This window comes from Equus quagga, chromosome 17, assembly GCF_021613505.1.
Source record: "Equus quagga isolate Etosha38 chromosome 17, UCLA_HA_Equagga_1.0, whole genome shotgun sequence".
NCBI lineage: Eukaryota > Metazoa > Chordata > Mammalia > Perissodactyla > Equidae > Equus > Equus quagga.
Genome location: NC_060283.1, coordinates 7,901,218 through 7,918,428, shown reverse-complemented (window position 1 = coordinate 7,918,428; position 17,211 = coordinate 7,901,218). Strand labels below are relative to the sequence as shown.

Here is a 17,211-nt window from a genome sequence, read left to right as displayed (position 1 = left end):
TGGAGCCCTGACCTCCTCCTAGGAAGCGGGGTAGTCACAGGAGAGAGGCCGGGGCCACCACTTCCCCGGTCCCCTGATGGCCCTGCTTCCCACGGCAGGGAAAGGCTGTGCTCGTTCTGGAAGCCGAGCCGAGCCCGCGGTGGCCCAGTTGGCTCCTTTGAATGACATTTAGCCAGAGGAGCAGGTGCTGGGGGAGTGGAGCCAGCTCTGGGCCGGCGGGCGGCCCCTGCACGGCCAGGAGCTCTCAGAACTGCATTTTTCTCTGCCCACCCTTCCACCCCCAGGAAAAGGGAAACCGGGAGCTGCCTGGCCAGCGGTTGCTTATCTGGACTTGCAAAGCGAAGGGAGATGGCTGAGAATAAGCCCAGCCCCCTCCCAACCCAGGGGATGGTGGCGTTGGAGCAAACAGGTTCCTGAGGGCTGGGAGGAGACGGGGCTGCCGCCAGGCTGCCTGTCCCTCCCTGGGCGGCTCCTCGTTTTCCAGGGCTTAATCACTTGTATTGTCTTTTGGCAGGTAAGGAGGCAGGGAGTGGGTGAGACGAAGGACAGACAGCATCAGGGGATGAAGCAGGAATAACCCATCCCTCGCCTCCCCAGCAAGAAAACCTCTCTCCAAACAGGAGCAGCCAAGTGCGACGGAGCCCCCCACCCCCACCCCCCGTGCCCCCAGCATCTTCCCATCGAGGGGCATGTGGGGCCTGACAGCTCGGCGGCACCTGTCAGCTGCCCCAGCCCCGCGGAGAACATCCGAGCCCCTCGGCGGGGCAATGGGCCCCCGCCGGCCCCCCGGAGACGCAGCCTGAGTGGCAGGAATACCAATTCCTTGCAGAGTGGCTCCCTCTCAGCTTGTCACGCAAGAACGCTCGCTGCAAGGCAGTGCATTCTGCCAAGTGACTTAAAGGGATTAAAAAAACTTGGTAAAGAAAAGGGGGTAAAAGCCACGCAGAAGCCTTTCAGAGGAGGTGGCGGCCAACAGACAAAAGGGCGAAAGTTGAAAGGGGCCACCCTCCCTGGATGGGCGCCCAACCGTAGGGCATGCCCGGGAAGCAGGGGCCCAGAACACCCTCAGGCCGCACTCGGGAGTCCCGGGGCACCCCTGCAGGCCCCCCACGCACGCCCCTTGCTCCAAGGGACGAGGCCCACAGCGCCAGTGGCCGAGGATGCGGAGGATGCTACCCTGGCCCCGCAGCCACGTCTAAACGCAGGAGCCTGGCAGTCTGAACGCAGGAGCCCGGCAGAGTGAAGCACTGAGTCTCCGTGTCCTGGGACGCCCCCAGGGCCACCCAAAGCCCCACATCTGTGGTCTGTGCCGCCGGGGCCAGAATGTGTGTGCGGCCCAGGCCCACCTCGACCAGAGGCTGACATCCAGAGCGGCGACCCAGCCAGACCCAGCAGGCTCCAGGGCTGCAGCTCAGAAGGTAAGGGGGATGCGGTTGGGCTCAGGGTGGCCCAGGAAGGCCAGGGGCTCCTTGTGCCCAGAGAGGGCGGAGCGTGGGAGATGCCTGGGGCCTGCCCTCTTCCCAGGCTGGTGGCACCGGGGCATCACAGAGCCCCCCAGCTCTGCAGCTCCACCCCACCCAGCCCACACATGCAGTTCAGAGGCAACTAGTGGCTTCTGCTTGCCAGGGGAGGGGTCATTTGCTACCTGGTGGCCCCCCGTGCTGCTGGGCTCTACCCAGGCTGGGTGGTCCCAGGGTGTAAGGCAGTGGCCGTTCCTGGAGTAAGCTGCCCCCACCACGCCCCCTGCCCTGGTTGGGAGGTCTTGCTTCGAGCCACTCTGAGTTCTGCCCAAAGCGGGCAGCAGTGAGGCCTTGGGGAGGCAGGACCTTTAGTGACCTTGGTCACTGGCCATGGCACCTGCTGCCCTCCAACAGGAGGGAGTCCACAACTCCCCTCCATCTGGCCTGTCTGTCCCTACCCTGGCCAGGAGGACCCAGGGTGGAGTTGATCCAAGGCCCCCACCCAAGGCCCTGCTCCTGCTGGCCCTTGGGCATCATCTGTTCTGGCTTCCAGTTCAGCCCCTTTGTTGGTGAAAGTGGCCTGAGGAGCCCAGAGACGAGGCAGTGAGTGCCCCAAGGTCACACAGCAGGCCGTGAACGTTCCCTCCTCCTTCCTCCCTCCCGGTTGGTCGTGGGAACCGCCAGCGCTGGGTCTAGTGGGGGGCAGGGTCCCGCATGGGGGGCGGGGCCTCCTCCTCCCCGGCTCCCAGGAGGCCAGGAGGGCGGGCTTGCTCCTCCCCAAACACCAATCCCGGGCCGCCTCTAGCGGGCGGCGCCCTGGGCAGGGCAGGGAAGCCCCAATTCATTACCAAGATGGAAAATGACACTTCCGCGCGCGCTTCCCCAGGAGAGGGGCTGATTTATGACTGCGCCAGGGCCCGGGACATTTGTCACCGCGGCGCGGCGCGCACGCCGTCTGCGGGGGCATTAATAGCCGTGTTATTAGCCACCGGCGTGAAAGATGCCCTGCGGATCGGCTATTTGCTGTTATTTATTATAAAGGCGCGCCAGCCCGGCAGCGGGGCCGCGAGGCGTCGGGAGCGCGGAGCCCGAGCTCTGCCCCTGCCCAGCGGGCGTCCCCTCCCCGTCCCCACCGACGCCACGGGTGCTCACGCCCCTCCCAGCCCCGGGGGGGTGGGTAATTCCTGGGGCTGAGGCCGAGCTGGAGGGGCTCAGCCGGCTGCTGCTCGCCAGACCTGAGCCCCAAAGATTTACGCAGATCTGCTCGGCGCCCCCTCTCTGCCTCTGATCAGCTTCCTTCCATCCCAAGGGAGGAAAGCAAAGACGGACAAACCGCGCTGTGGGGGCAGATGGAGGGGCAGTGTGACCTTGGGCACGTCCCTCCCCCTGAGCGTGCTCCCCTTTGTGCACTGGGGTCTCGGGCTGCACAGGGCTGTGGCCCCCTGGGAAGGAGCAGCGTGTGAAGGCTCAGCGTGCAGCAGGTACGCGGCCTCGCCAGCTCCGGCCGTGAGGGGCCTGCCCTCAGAGTCAGTCAGTGCCCAGGCTGGAGGAGGATGGAGGGTCCTCTGTCCTGGACCCATCCCTTACCCTCTCTGGACCTCAACTTTCCCTCCTCTGTAAAAAGCGGATGATCCCCGAGGTCCTTTACCGCCCAGATTCCAGGGTCCTGAGGGTGGGTTCCACCCCAGGCATATCTGTGGGGGTGGGAGGGAGGGGGCCTCTCAAAGAAAGTGGGGCCAGCCTCTGTCTCCAGGCGTCAGACCTACGGCTGGGCAGTGCCAGGCTGGCCACCCCCACATCAGAGGAGACGAGCGGGGACAGCCAGGGGTCTCGCCCGGGGTTGCTCCCTCTGGGGCTGGGGATCGATCACCCCACTGGGCAGCTGAGGGAGCAGGTAAGATACCTGGCAGGGGAGGAGCACTGGACAACGAGTCTGAGGCCTGGGTCTGTGTCCAGCCCCTCTTCCACTTGCTGCACAATTCAGATCAGTCTCTGTGCCTCTTTGGGCTGGCGTGGCGAGGACACCCGGGTCATCATTACCTCCTAGGGTGCGGCTGAAGGAGGCTAGCCTCCCTCTTTTCTCCCACTGCCCGGTCCTGGGTTTCAGGTTCTGGGGCCTCCCTTTTGGCGTCTCCATTCATTCATTCATTCATTCGTTTATGAGCACCACCTGTGCCAGGCTCTGTGCAGGCCAGTGAGCAGGACAGAACGCATCCTGACTCGTAAGAGTTTACATTCTAGTGGGGGGGGGGGGGTTGGGCAACCAACTCGTGATAAATAAATAGGGGGTCTCGCTGGGAGCAGGGCCTACCTGTGGAGGATGCTACACAGCTCCTGGGCACCGCCCCCCCACCACCCCGCCAGCCCCAAGCCTCTGCTTTATTCTCAGTAAGCAGTACCACCCCGAATCTGTCCCAGTCGCCCAGCTCCCCTCTCGGCCCCTGGCTGCCAGGATCTCGCTGGCTGGGAGAAGCCCCCGCCCTCTTCTCTGGGGCTGTCACCAGCCCTGTCACCTAGGGGTGCTGCCCTCTCTCTTCCTTGCTCCCAGCCGCCCCCAGAATAAAGGCCCTCGGGCCGCTCTCCTGCCTTCTGAGATTCCCCTGGCCTCTCCTTTTTCCTTCCCAAAAGGAACTAAGCCTCAGTCTAGGCAGTTTTACTAAAAAATGCACACAGACAGACAGAAATATCAGGGCAGGAACGTCTTATTAAATAATGCCAGAGAGAGAAAGAAACAAAATTACATGTGTCTCCTTTCATCCCCCCACCCTCTCCTGGCCCTGAATAGTTTAATATCGAACACTGTTATCAATATAATTAACCTCCTCAGACGCGATTTTAAAGTCTTGTTTTTTAAAGTGATTTGCATTTCTGAAGTTCAGGACATCCCGCTGCCAGCCCCGCCCAGCCGGCCCACGAGGGGAGGTGAACTCGAGGCACTGTTGTAGTGTATTTGCATACCTGTGTGCAATTACCGCCGGTGATAACAGCCGATGCATAATGCATGCAACATGAAATTAGAAAAATAATTAACTTTAGGTTTTAAAAGCATCCCCACCCCACCCCCCACACATTACAAGTTCTTGATGGCACCAGGAGAGGAGAGGAGAGGCGAAGGTGTGCAGGGCAGGGTTGGAAGGGCCTTGAGGGTCACGGCATCTGGTCCCCTGCCCGTGGAGGTGTCTCCGGTGGGCCCCGACAGGCCAGGGCAAGAGCAGCCCCGGCGGTGGCCTGAACAAGGGCTCGGAGAAGTCCCAAGTCCCTCTCCGGGCCCCCAGTTCACATCTCTCCCCAGGCCTGTCCCTGCCTCTCAACCCTCCTCCCTCCCTCTCTCGGCTTGTAGCTGAGCCCCAGAGGTAGTGCTGGCTGCAGGGGTGGGGGCAGATGTGGGGCCCCTCCTTAATTTAAACACAGGTTTGTGGGGGACCCAGCACAGGTGTGGAGCTCCCTGCCTGATGGGAGAGACCCCTGCTCCCTGTGGGCCCAGGGTCCCCCTGAGGCTGAGAAATTGCTTCAGCCCCTAGGCTGCCCTGCGCACCTCGCCCCTGCCCAGGGACCCTGCTCTGCCAGGAAGGGCCTGTGGGCCTGGCATGGTTTAGGGAGAACACAGTGAATTCCTCTCGCTGGAGGGAGGGGCTGGGAGGATGGGCTTCCTTCTGTCTGAGCGAGGCCCAGCTCACCTGTCTCTGGCCTCCCTCTTTCTCAAGCTCAGCCAAGACAGGTGGCTAGCCATCCTGAGTGGGTCACAGGAGGACCCTGGGGTCCCTCCTGGGACAGGGTGGGGCAGCTCCTCTTTCCTAAGCCACTGGGGTCCATGCTGGGCTCTCTGCACAACCCCTCCCTTGTCATCCTCCCAGGAGAATCGGGTTCACGGCAACATGTTACATATGGGGAAACTGAGGCCCAGAGAGGTGTCATGGCGGGTCACACAGCTGGGGGCCGGTGAGGCCAGATTTGAACCTAGCCCTGTTGTCCTTTCTCCCTCTCTAGTCCACATGCCTCCTTCATGGCATCCGGAATTCTCTGATCCCTAAAGTGGGGCTGAGACGGTGCCTGGCACTTTTGGGGACCCGGCCTCAGGATGTCCCCACATGACTGCCTTCGCTGATGAACGAGGCCTGTCCAGTCCTCCCTCTCCTGCCTGGGACCCCCAGCTCCTTCCAGAAATGTGCCCCCTCCCCTGCTCAGCCCCTGGTGTGCTCACGTCTAACTGTCCCCCCCCCACCCAAGGAGCCTGGTGCCATCCCCACCCAGCGTGCCAGGGTCTTGGGTCCTCCAGCTGCCCCCTGCAAGCTGCCGTCACTCCAACTCCCCTGAGAGGACCCCCCCGAGGGCCCTGGGCCTCTGGCAGCCCAGCGTGATGGGAGTTGGGAAGATACCGGGCAGGGCACTGGGAGGCCAGGGGTCTCCACCAGGGAGGCACTGCCATCCAGATGGTAGATATTTACAGATGTTACTTAGCACCTACTACCACCGGTCAGATGGGTGTGGGAACAGAGCTGGACACGGACTTAGCCTTGTGGAGGGTCAGGGAAAACTTCGCAGAGGGGGCGTCTCAGCTGAGGGGGAGGGAAGGAGTAGAAGCTAGCCTGGAGAGGCATGAGTCGGGGAGGGTGTGTTGGGGTCCAAGGAGCAGCAACAGCACGTGCAAAGGCCCGGAGAAAGCACAAGGGAGTGTGGGGCCTTCAGGAACTGGGAGTGGACTGCGTCTCAGAGTTCCGGGGTGACGGAGGCAAGAGCAGAGTTGTGGGCCCCACCCATTCACATCCCCTCCCTGGGCCTGGATGGCCCCCCATAAGGGAGGGGCTGGAGCAGCCTGGCGTCACACAGGAGGGAGCTGGCGTGGAGGAGCCAGCTTTGTGTGGCCTGGATGTAGGGTCAGTGCTTCCACCCTAGCTGCTTGGAGGTGGGACTCAGCATGTACAATTTGACGGGGGTTGGGGGGGTGGGGGGCCAGCATCCTAGTGACCGACAAGGAGTCCATGCCAGGAAGCAGCTTGGCCTGCAGGCTCCCATCTACCCTGAAGGCACGGCAGGGGCAGGGGCCCGAAAAAGGGGTTCCTGGAGAGCAGAAGAAAGAGACAGGCAGTTAACACAGAGCCTAGACTGGTGTGCCTGGGACAGTCACAGAATTACAGCATCTTTTAAACCTCATGCATCCGGTACATACAGATTGCGCTCATAAGTATTATCTTCATGTATATTATCTCGCTGACTCCTCAATAATAAGTTCTCCTGTAAGGGAAACTATTAAGACCACGTTTATAGATGAGGAAACAGAAGCTCAGAGAGGGCAAGCAACTTGCTCAAGATCGCACAGCCTGGAAGTGGCAAAGGCAGGACTCGAACCCAGGTTTCTCTGTCCTGGAAGCTGGCAGGAGCTAGTGACTGATGGAGAATGCCACGAATGATGGCCCAGGCGCCCCCTCGGCTAATAGAGGTCTGGATACCTTCAGTCTGAGCCAGCTCACTGCTCCCCTCCCCTGCCCCCCGTGGCACATGAAGGTTCCTGCTGTCAGTCACAGAGTTGGCAGGTCATAACTCGCACTGCGCTGAAGTCTGCGGGATCCGGGCAACAGTGACAAGTCACCCCGTAAAAGACGGGCGATTTACCAGGTTTAACTTGATGGCCACATAAACCATCAGACACACAACAAAGGAATAAAAAAGCTGCCTGGCACCCAGGCACTTAAAAGTCTCCCAGTGAGGTATGCTCTCCTCCCACCCCGGCCCCCAGGCCCCGCCCCACTTTCCTGGAGCAGAGGGCTTAGCTTCGTGGCCTTGGGGAGGGGGCGGCCAGGAAGACTGGAGCCAGAGATGGATGAGGCCTGCAGACAGGGGAACGGTGAGGCCTTGGGTCCCTGCCTCCCAGGTGCTTCTTGGTTATCCATCAGGCATCTCTGAAAGGTGCAATTTAGACTCTATTAGGATGCTGGGGCCTCTGGAGGCTGAGGGCTGTGGCCATGAGCAGAGCGGGCACCAGGAACTGATGTCCATGCTGCAGCACGCGGTGGCTGGCCTTGGCATTGACCTGAACGAGTCTGCCCCCTGCTCGGGGCCCTGCTCTGGGATGGCAAGCCTGGAGGCCACCCACATCCCTTGTGCCAGGACTCAGCAGCTGATAGACCAAGGAGGGTGTGTGGCCTCTGGCCAGATGCTGGGGCCCAGGCAGAGGCTCTCCTGGGCTCATATTTGACCCCCGAGCCCAAGGCAAGGTGGCCTTCGAGCAGGCCTGTGCCTTCCTGTCCCCAGCACCTGCCCTGGCCCTGCCTCTGCTCACGAGCAGCTTGAGACGGGACCTCCAGGCTCCATAACCATGTGGCTCTGGCTCCGTGCAGAGAAAGGGCAGCTGGAAACCTGGGATGGCTGTGACCTTGGACGGGCCCCTCGCCTCTCTGAGCCCCAGGCTGCTCAGCTGTGAAATGAGACTGAGGACCTGTGTGTATGTGACAGGCGGACCCAGGAGAAGCATGTGCCCATGAAGGGGGATGGGTGAGGCCTGGCTGGAGGGCTCACCCTCACGCCTGGGTTTATTCCTGTCCTCTGAAGGCTGGTGTGTCCGGGTCTGTGTGACCATCCCCTGCCTCGAGCCCGCCTCTGGTGTACTCTGCGCCAGTGCCCTGCCCAGTCCCGGAAGTAATGAGAGGAGGGAGTCAGTGGTCGGATGAGGGCCGGGCAGCCTTGGATGCCCACGCTCCACCTGGATTTACAGGGTGACTCTCTGTGCCGCTGAGGGGAGGAGGGCCTGGCGACCATGCCGCAAGTCTCCGGCTGGGAGATGAGAGGAGAGGAGCGAACAGGGCTGCCTGGTCAGGGAAATGAAGACCACAGCCAGGGCCAGCCCCGTGGCCGAGTGGTTAAAGTTCCGTGCGCTCTGCTTCGGTGGCCTGGGGTCCAAGGGTTCGGATCCTGGGTGCAGACCTACTCCACTCATCAGCCATGCTGTGGAGGCATCCCACACACAAAGCAGAGGAAGACTGGCAGGGATGTTAGCTCAGGGCTAATCTTCCTCAAGCAAAAAAAAAAGAAAAAGAGGAAGATTGACAATGGATGTTAGCTCAGGGTGAATCTTCCTCACCAAAAAAAAAAGATGACAGCCGAATCCACGGAGAGCCAGGAGCTCATGGGCAGGAAGCAAAAACCCCCTCCGAGTCCCAAGGGGCAGGATGTGGGTGGGCTCGTGGGTGGGCTGGGGCCAGGCTCCAGGAAGCAGTCAAGAATAAGCAGCCCAGTGTCCTCGGTCCCTCAGCCCCTCAGCCAGTGGCCACTGGTGGGAGGGGGCTTGAGCTGCCTTCAGGGGCCCAGAGTGTCCGGCACAGTCCATCAGCCCCCTTCTCCCAGCTTCCGGTAGGACCTCGCCCCCCCCCGGCTCCGTGCACAGGCCCTGGGTGCTCTTCCCCCTTGCTCTCATGGCTTCCAGCCAGGTGCCCTCGACCTGCTTGGGTCCACCTCATGGATGAAGCCTCAGGCTGTGCATAGGCTCTGAGCAGGTGAGTGCCTTAACTGCGGGCAGAGCCCCAGCTCGCTCCAGAAGGCCTTGGAGCGGCCCAGCCAGCTGGGCAAAGGCCCTGTAGACAAAAAGGGGCAGAAGTGCACGGGGGGGGAGCGGCCGGAGGCACCCTGCTTTGTTCAGTCTCTCTGTGCCTGGGTGGTCACAGACGCCAAGCCACACCAGGCCCACGCAGCCCACAGTCCCTGCCCTCAAGCATGCCGCGAGCCTAGTGGTCAGGACTCTGGCCTGTGGCCCAGGCGGCCTGGGTTCCTCCTCGCCACTTCTCAGGTGGTCTTGAGTAAGTTAACACTTCTGAGTTTCCATTTTCTCATCTGTTATATGGGAATAAGAAGGGCGCTGATCTCAGGTTTGCTGGGAGGATTAAATGATTTAAATATTTGTAAAGTTCTGGGTGAGGTCTTTATAGAGCGCGAGCTACCGTCCCACCAGAAGGAATCCTAAGTCACTAGAACAGGGGCTGGCACGTGGTAGGTGCTCAGTGAAGATCTGTTGAGGGTGCCTGGATGGACAGATGCATGAATGGATCAGTGAGTGGGTGGCTGGGTGGGTGGAATGGATGGATGGGTGAATAGACGGGTGGGTGGGTGGATGGATGGATGGATAAGTGAGTGGGTAGATGGATGGATGAGTGGGTGGGTGGGTAGATGGATGAAGGGATGGATGGATGGATGGATGGGTGGATGGATAGATGGATGGATGGATAGATGGATGGATAGATGGATGGATGGATAGATGGATGGATAGATGGATGGATGGATAGATGGATGGTTGGATGGGTGGGTAGATGAACGGGTGGAGCAGAGGGAAGCTCCATATCTGGCATCAGAAGATCTGGTAGGGAAGGGGACATCTGAGCCAGGTCCTGGAAGGTGAGGGAAGAGCAGTTTGCTAGATGGAGAGGATCAGTCCAGGAACAGAGAGGGACAGAGAAGGGAGGAGGGTTTAACATGGCTGAGAAACAGAGACGCTTGGTCCCTGGGGCACAGGAGTGAGGTCCCCTCTGACTCATTCGGTGAGGGGGGTCCCGATTCTGCTCTGCACACCAGCGCCGCCCTCGGCTCAGACTCCCAGAGGCCATCGTGTGCCACCATCAAAAAGCCTTCGTGAACTTAGTTATCGGGCAGACCTTTGCCAGCTGCATGAAGACGCCGTTCCCACTGAGGTTGAAAAGATAATTTCTCTTTAATTGATTTTTTTTACCACTACGAACAGTAAAATAATGTGAGAAAGATCTATGCTGCAATTTTTCCATTTGTGACAACCGAAATTACACCTTGCAGACAATCCCCTCAGAGTGTGGATCCCTCCCTTCTTTCATTTGTCCCATTTCTTTAAATGCAAGGAAACAGAAGTTTTTTTCAAAGCAGCTGAAAGTTCGGTGATTCAGGGTGGGCGGGGGGGCAAGGTGTTGGAATAATTCCCCATACAACACAGAACGCAGAGCTAAGATGGGGACCTCTGACAGCCAGAGACTGCTGTAAATCCACACAAGAAAGCCGTTCTGTTGACGCCTCATCCTTCCGTCTATAATATGCAGGAGTGACAAACAGGACGTGTTGTTTTCACACCAGACAATGAAGCTCCTCGCTCTCCCCGGCCCGCCGGTGACGACGGCAGCGGCGGCGGCTTCTTTCTTGCAGATGCTACTGACGCCTCCCTTTGGAGCTCGCAGGCCTCCCCGAAACAAGCCTTCCCTTCAAACCCTGGGTCTGAGCCAGCTGGGAACGTGTGGTCCCTGTTCCAGTGAGAAACAGTGGCTCTGAATCCATAAAACACGCACTAAATACCTCCCGTCAACAGTGACCGGCCACTTTTAGCGTTAGCCATAAAGACGGGCTTAGTGGGTAATCTTGAAAGAAGAAAAAGAAACTTCGGCATGGCGCTCACTAAATAACCTCCCCCGAGGCTCACATCACAGTCCAGGAGGGTGGGCAGCGTCTGCTCCTGCGAGATTTAATGTCAGCCAGGTGTCGTTCGAGGCCCACCCCAGCCCGAGCGATCACCTGTGACGTAAGCTGGGCACAGGACGGGTCAAGGTGCACGCACCTCAAGACTCGACCTCTGCTCTGCAGCCCCGGCTGCAGCCACCCCTCGGTGGCAGGAGGGCGGGCCCCACGACTCTCACTGCATGTGTCTTGTTCTCCTTGCAGGTGTCGAGGCTCCAAGTCAGGTGTGGCCGGGCTCCCGCAGCCATCCACCATGGTGGTGGCACATCCCGCCGCCACCGCCACCACCACGCCCGCTGCCACCGTCACAGCCACCGTCGTGATGACCACGGCTACCATGGACCTGCGGGACTGGCTGTTCCTCTGCTACGGGCTCATCGCCTTCCTCACGGAGGTCATCGACAGCACCACCTGCCCCTCCGTGTGCCGCTGCGACAACGGCTTCATCTACTGCAACGACCGGGGGCTCACCGCCATCCCCACCGACATCCCTGACGACGCCACCACCCTCTACCTGCAGAACAACCAGATCAACAACGCCGGCATCCCCCAGGACCTCAAGACCAAGGTCAACGTGCAGGTCATCTACCTGTACGAGAACGACCTGGACGAGTTCCCCGTCAACCTGCCCCGTTCTCTGCGGGAGCTGCACCTACAGGACAACAACGTGCGCACCATCGCCAGGGACTCGCTGGCCCGCATCCCACTGCTGGAGAAGCTGCACCTGGATGACAACTCCGTGTCCACCGTCAGCATCGAGGAGGACGCCTTTGCCGACAGCAAGCAGCTTAAGCTGCTCTTCCTGAGCCGGAACCACCTGAGCAGCATCCCCTCGGGGCTGCCCCGCACGCTGGAGGAGCTGCGGCTGGACGACAACCGCATCTCCACCATCCCCCTGCACGCCTTCAAGGGCCTCAACAGCCTGCGGCGCCTGGTGCTCGACGGCAACCTGCTGGCCAACCAGCGCATCGCCGACGACACCTTCAGCCGTCTGCAGAACCTCACCGAGCTCTCGCTGGTGCGCAACTCGCTGGCCGCCCCGCCCCTCAACCTGCCCAGCGCCCACCTGCAGAAGCTCTACCTGCAAGACAACGCCATCAGCCACGTCCCCTACAACACGCTGGCCAAGATGCGCGAGCTGGAGCGCCTGGACCTGTCCAACAACAACCTCACCACGCTGCCCCGCGGCCTGTTCGACGACCTGGAGAACCTGGCACAGCTGCTGCTCCGGAACAACCCCTGGTTCTGCGGCTGTAACCTCATGTGGCTGCGGGACTGGGTGAAGGCTCGGGCGGCCGTGGTCAACGTGCGAGGCCTCATGTGCCAGGGCCCCGAGAAGGTGCGGGGCATGGCCATCAAGGACATCACCAGCGAGATGGATGAGTGCTTCGAGACGGGGTCCCAGGGCGGTGCGGCCAACGCCGCCGCCAAGACCACGGCCAGCAACTACGCCTCGGCCACCACACCCCAGGGCTCGCTCTTCACCCTCAAGGCCAAGCGGCCAGGGCTGCGCCTCCCCGACTCCAACCTTGACTACCCCATGGCCACGGGCGATGGGGCCAAGACCCTGGTGATCCACGTGAAGCCCCTGACGGCGGACTCCATCCGCATCACATGGAAGGCCACGCTCCCCGCCTCCTCCTTCCGGCTCAGCTGGCTGCGCCTGGGCCACAGCCCGGCCGTGGGCTCCATCACAGAGACCCTGGTGCAGGGGGACAAGACAGAGTACTTGCTCACGGCCCTGGAGCCCAAGTCCACCTATATCATCTGCATGGTCACCATGGAGACAGGCAACACCTACGTGGCCGACGAGACCCCCGTGTGTGCCAAGGCGGAGACGGCCGACAGCTACGGCCCCACCACCACGCTCAACCAGGAGCAGAATGCAGACCCCATGGCGGGCCTGCCCCTGGCGGGTATCATCGGGGGCGCGGTGGCCCTTGTCTTTCTTTTCCTGGTCCTTGGGGCCATCTGCTGGTACGTGCACCGGGCCGGCGAGCTGCTGACCCAGGAGCGGGCGTACAACCGGAGCAGCCGGAAAAAGGACGACTATATGGAGTCGGGGACCAAGAAAGATAACTCCATCCTGGAAATCCGCGGCCCCGGGCTGCAAATGCTGCCCATCAACCCTTACCACGCCAAAGAGGAGTACGTGGTCCATACCATCTTCCCCTCCAATGGCAGCAGCCTCTGCAAGGGCACGCACACCATCGGCTACGGCACCACGCGAGGCTACAGGGACGGCGGCATCCCTGACATTGACTACTCCTACACATGATGCCAGCCTCCGGGCCGCCCCCGCCCCGGCTCCCGCCGTCCTCCTGGTGTGGTGACGACGTGGCTTTGCCCAGCCTGCTGCCGTCCGACGACAGAGCAAGGAAAAGAAATTCCATGATGACTTTCCCAGCAGAAAGCAGAGTTTGGGGAGGGTTGATGATTTTGTAGAACACGACCGTGAAAAACGCAATTTTTTTTAAAGCATAGAAGGCAGAAGGGGGATTTGACGCAGCCGAAGACATAATTTATACGGAATTATGCCAGCTGAGGAGGGAAAAACTAAAAATAATATTGCAGGAAGGGTTGGGCCAGGGTTTTATTTTTTTTCCCCGAACTGGAAAGATACTACCTGGACCACATCTGTGTGCGCCTCATGGTCTGTTCAGGGCCGTCACAAAAGAACCGTCAGAGGGAAGCAGCCACCACCAGAGGCCCCACGCAGCTCTCGCTGCTGGCTGCTCGCTGGCGACGACGCGATAGAAGGTTTTCAGGCTCCTCACAAAGGAGACGGGGAAGAAAAGGTCTTTCGCTACAGAGATGCTGTCCTGAAACCTCTTCCGCGGTTCTTTCCATCTCGTTTCCCTTCCAGATTTGCAGAAATATCGCGTCTTTCAATGCATCCTTTGAACAACAATGTAGTCGATTAAAAAACACTTTCTTTTCCCGTGCTGAAGCCCTCTTCGTTTCCACGCACCGTCCTCCGTGGAAGCCCCCTGGGAGCGGTGGCTTTCCTGGGAGGTGCATCTATTCACCTGTCTCTCTCCATGTCACCTCTAAATACAGATGGGTAGATAGAGCCACATATACGGTCCTCACAGTACTTCTTGGGTCAGTTCATCCAATTTCCTGAGATGATAGAGTCGCGAAACCGTTGCTTTCTCCTAGAAATCACTGAGTAAGTAGACGAGGTGTGTTGGGGATGGCAGTGGGAGCGGGGCATCATGCTGTTGCTACAGGTGGAAGTGTGTCTGTCCTGGGCGGGTGGCTAGGGAGACTCCGGGCAAGGATGCTTTCTATCTGATCCTATCTCAGGTTGGCCGGAGCTGGGCCACGCTCCTTTCTGATCCAGAGAAAAGCTTTATTTCACTGCTGGTGTCCTCATCTCTCTCTCCCCCGCACACAGATGCGATCACCCCCATAGCTACTTTCTGAGCGTTTGCTCTGTGCTCTATGCTTCCTCCTGGGATGGGTAATTGGTACAGGGATGGGTTTTTTTTTTTTTTTTTCGGGATCAGCTGATTAGACCTAATGGTTTCCATGGCTGCTCAAAACAAAGCCCAGAAAAGACAGGAAATTCTCAGAAGTGCCCTGGGAGATGACACCCCCCCCCAAATGCATGACACCCCACCATGCCCACTCCTGGGCCTCTGCTCCAGAGAAAGAAGCCCAGACCTGTCTCTAAAAATGCCAGCCACCAAAAGGATCCCGACCGGGCCCTCCAAAGAGTTAAGATTTGATTTCCTCCCTCTGGAATCAACGTTGCCATCATTTATCAACCGACAGTGCAGTGTGGCGAGCCATGAGATTAAAACGATGGTGAAATAATGACAGCAAATCTGGAAAGAAGAGAGGCGCGGTGCCCAGGGTTCTCATATCGCCTGCATCCCAGCACTGGGGGGACGCGGGTCAGCGTCTGTCAACATGCCACTTGTCCGGCAGTGGGGAAGAGCCACGTCAAAGGAGAGAGGCTGGTCTGAGAGCAGGGACGATGAGAAGGGGTCCAGCTCCTGGCGGGGGCGTTTTTAAAAGGCCTTGACTGCTTTGACAAAAGCCAAAGGCAGGAAACAAGGCTGAAGAGCAGTCACAGGGCCACCGTGACAGGCCCCGGGGCCGGCCACCCGCCACACATGAAAAGATGCTACTGGTCCTCTCGGTGAAGAGGCAGGGGTTGAAAGAAATGGACACAAGGCCCGTGTGAGAGAGCTGGAGAAGAGGCAGGGCCCCCATCGCCAGGCCAGATGGATGGCCTTGCCAAATGAGGAATCCACTCCCCAGCCCCAGGGAGGGGCCAAGGGGCACGGACACGTTTCATCCTAAACTAAGCCTTTTTTCCCTTTTCCCACTTGAATCGTTTTCTCAAACAATGAGGCCGGGAGAGAAATTTTTCCAAGCCTTAACTCCACGTCTGCATAGAGGTCGCCCTCCTTGGCCGGCAGCGCCCCAGACACAGGCCTGTTCCAGCAGCTGAGGGAGGAGCCGGGGCCCCGCTGGGCGTGGCCAGGAGGAGAAGGTGCACGAGGGTGCAGGGCACTGGCCGGGGGACAGAAGTCCGAGGTCTCTGCTGTTTCTGAAAGGGGGTCTCACCCCTCAAGGCACTACTCCTGCCTCTGCCAGTGTCCCAGGAAAATCGGTCCCCGGCCTCCCCATTGCGGGTCACTAAGTCCGTGCTGCCAATGTGCTCGTCCCTCACCTCACTCCAGGTCCTCCTCTCTCTGAGCCTGGTGGGATTTCAGATCATCCCTTAGAGGCTAGGAAAGAATCTGGGGATCAGCAGGCAGCCCCATACAGTGAGAGTTGCAGGCAGGACAAGCGGGCCAGAGAGCCAGCCTGTGCCAGCAACGCCCTCCAAGACCAGCCCCAGGTGATGAACTTCCCTCCCCTATAGCACAAAGCAGGCCCGGGCCTGCCGGGGCCTGAAGACCACAGGGGTCTCCCGCCCCGGGCTCTGGTACTGATGGAGCTCAGGCAGGGGCGCCCCGCGGCTGGACAGCTCAGGCCCCGCCTGCCTCGCCACAGTCATCCAGCCTCCCGCCAGTGTAAATGCTGAAGATGGCGAGACACAGCCGAGCCAGGGCCCTGGGGCCCGCTCTTATCTTTCCTGCCTTCAGCATCCCCACATCTTCCCAGGGTCCTCTCTGAGAGTGGGCCCCCAAATGTCTGCTGCCTCGCCTCACCCCAAACCAGGGAGGGGCCTGAAGCCAGGTCCACTCTGAAACCCCATCCCCTCCCGGCCCAAGTCCTCCGAGCTGGCCGCGTGACACGAGAGAGAGGACATTCCAGGGCGCCCAGCCTCCCCCACCCCCTAGAAGCAGGTGAGGACCTGGACCACCACTTCTGTCTAGAATCTCCCTTCTGTGGGCGGCTGACCTGACCGGCGCAGCCTCTAACTAGCCAGAACGACCTCAGTGGCCTCAGCGTTGATGCGCGCATTTTACAGCATTTAAGGCAGATTTCAAGTTAAAAAAAAAAGCCCACGACACTTCTTTGGATAAGTGGTTTACCCTTCGTGGTAATTAGATGTGGTGATTGGGATCTCTTTTCTATTACATGGCAATTTTCCTTTAAATTTCCCCTAAAAAAAAAAAAAAAAGGCAAGAGAAGGCCGGGAAGACAGGAGGCAGGCGCCTGAGAGTCATTTGCATTTTGCGAATGAGGCCTCTTGTAAGCTCAGCTCAGGCGTGGGGCCCAACGTATGGAATGCTTAAGAGATTACTAAGAATAAAATCTATTAATTAGTCATACTCAATTCCGCAGACATCATGTGCATCCAAAGCCTCTTTGCTTCCCCTTTCTCCTTCTCTCTTCCTCCATCTTCTCCTCTAAATTGGCTCTGGCTTCCTGGACCGCCTCCCCGGTAACATGGCGGCCACGTGGCTGCCTAGGGGGCCTCCCCACCCAGGGCCGGGATGCTGGGTTTGGGGCAGGAGCTGGGGCACCGGCTCCTTCCCACTCTGGGGGATGCTGGCAGGGGAGGTAACAGCAGCTGGGAAGATGGCAGTGCCTGGGGGCCCCCAGCTTCCCCACCCAAAGCCTGAAGGCCTCGCCTGCCTTGTGCCTATCCTCCCTCCCTCCAGCCTCCTCCTCTTACCCCTAGGGTCCCTGGAGGTCCTCCGGCCCCAAGAAGGGGAGAGAGGCCAGGCTGAGAGTGAGGAAGTGTCAGGGAGGTGCAGGGAAAGCGCGTTCCGTGAATCCACCTCCTCTATTTCCCCTTCTGTAAAGTGAGGGTGGGGTCTAGCTTCACCCCCAAAAAGCTGGGTGCTCCACTGACTCTGGAAGGTTCTAGATGGTCCAAGGCAGG

At 59.8% G+C, this 17,211-nt stretch overlaps 2 protein-coding genes across 2 annotated transcripts in view; one reads left to right on the top strand and one right to left on the bottom strand.

The window, feature by feature from the left end:
• MACROD1 (mono-ADP ribosylhydrolase 1) overlaps positions 1-17,211 on the bottom strand; it is a 151,093-nt gene that overhangs the window by 98,768 nt on the left and 35,114 nt on the right. The gene's annotated exons all lie outside the window — the stretch shown is intronic.
• FLRT1 (fibronectin leucine rich transmembrane protein 1) lies at positions 725-17,180 on the top strand. Its single transcript, XM_046643267.1, has 2 exons — positions 725-1,418; positions 11,121-17,180. Exon 2 carries the CDS (start codon positions 11,170-11,172, stop codon positions 13,192-13,194), a length of 2,025 nt encoding a protein of 674 aa, XP_046499223.1. The 5' UTR covers positions 725-1,418; positions 11,121-11,169; the 3' UTR covers positions 13,195-17,180.

Bases quoted from the DNA above. Each gene is read 5' to 3' on its own strand.
- FLRT1 (XM_046643267.1), top strand. From the start codon at position 11,170: ATGGTGGTGGCACATCCCGCCGCCACCGCCACCACCACGCCCGCTGCC.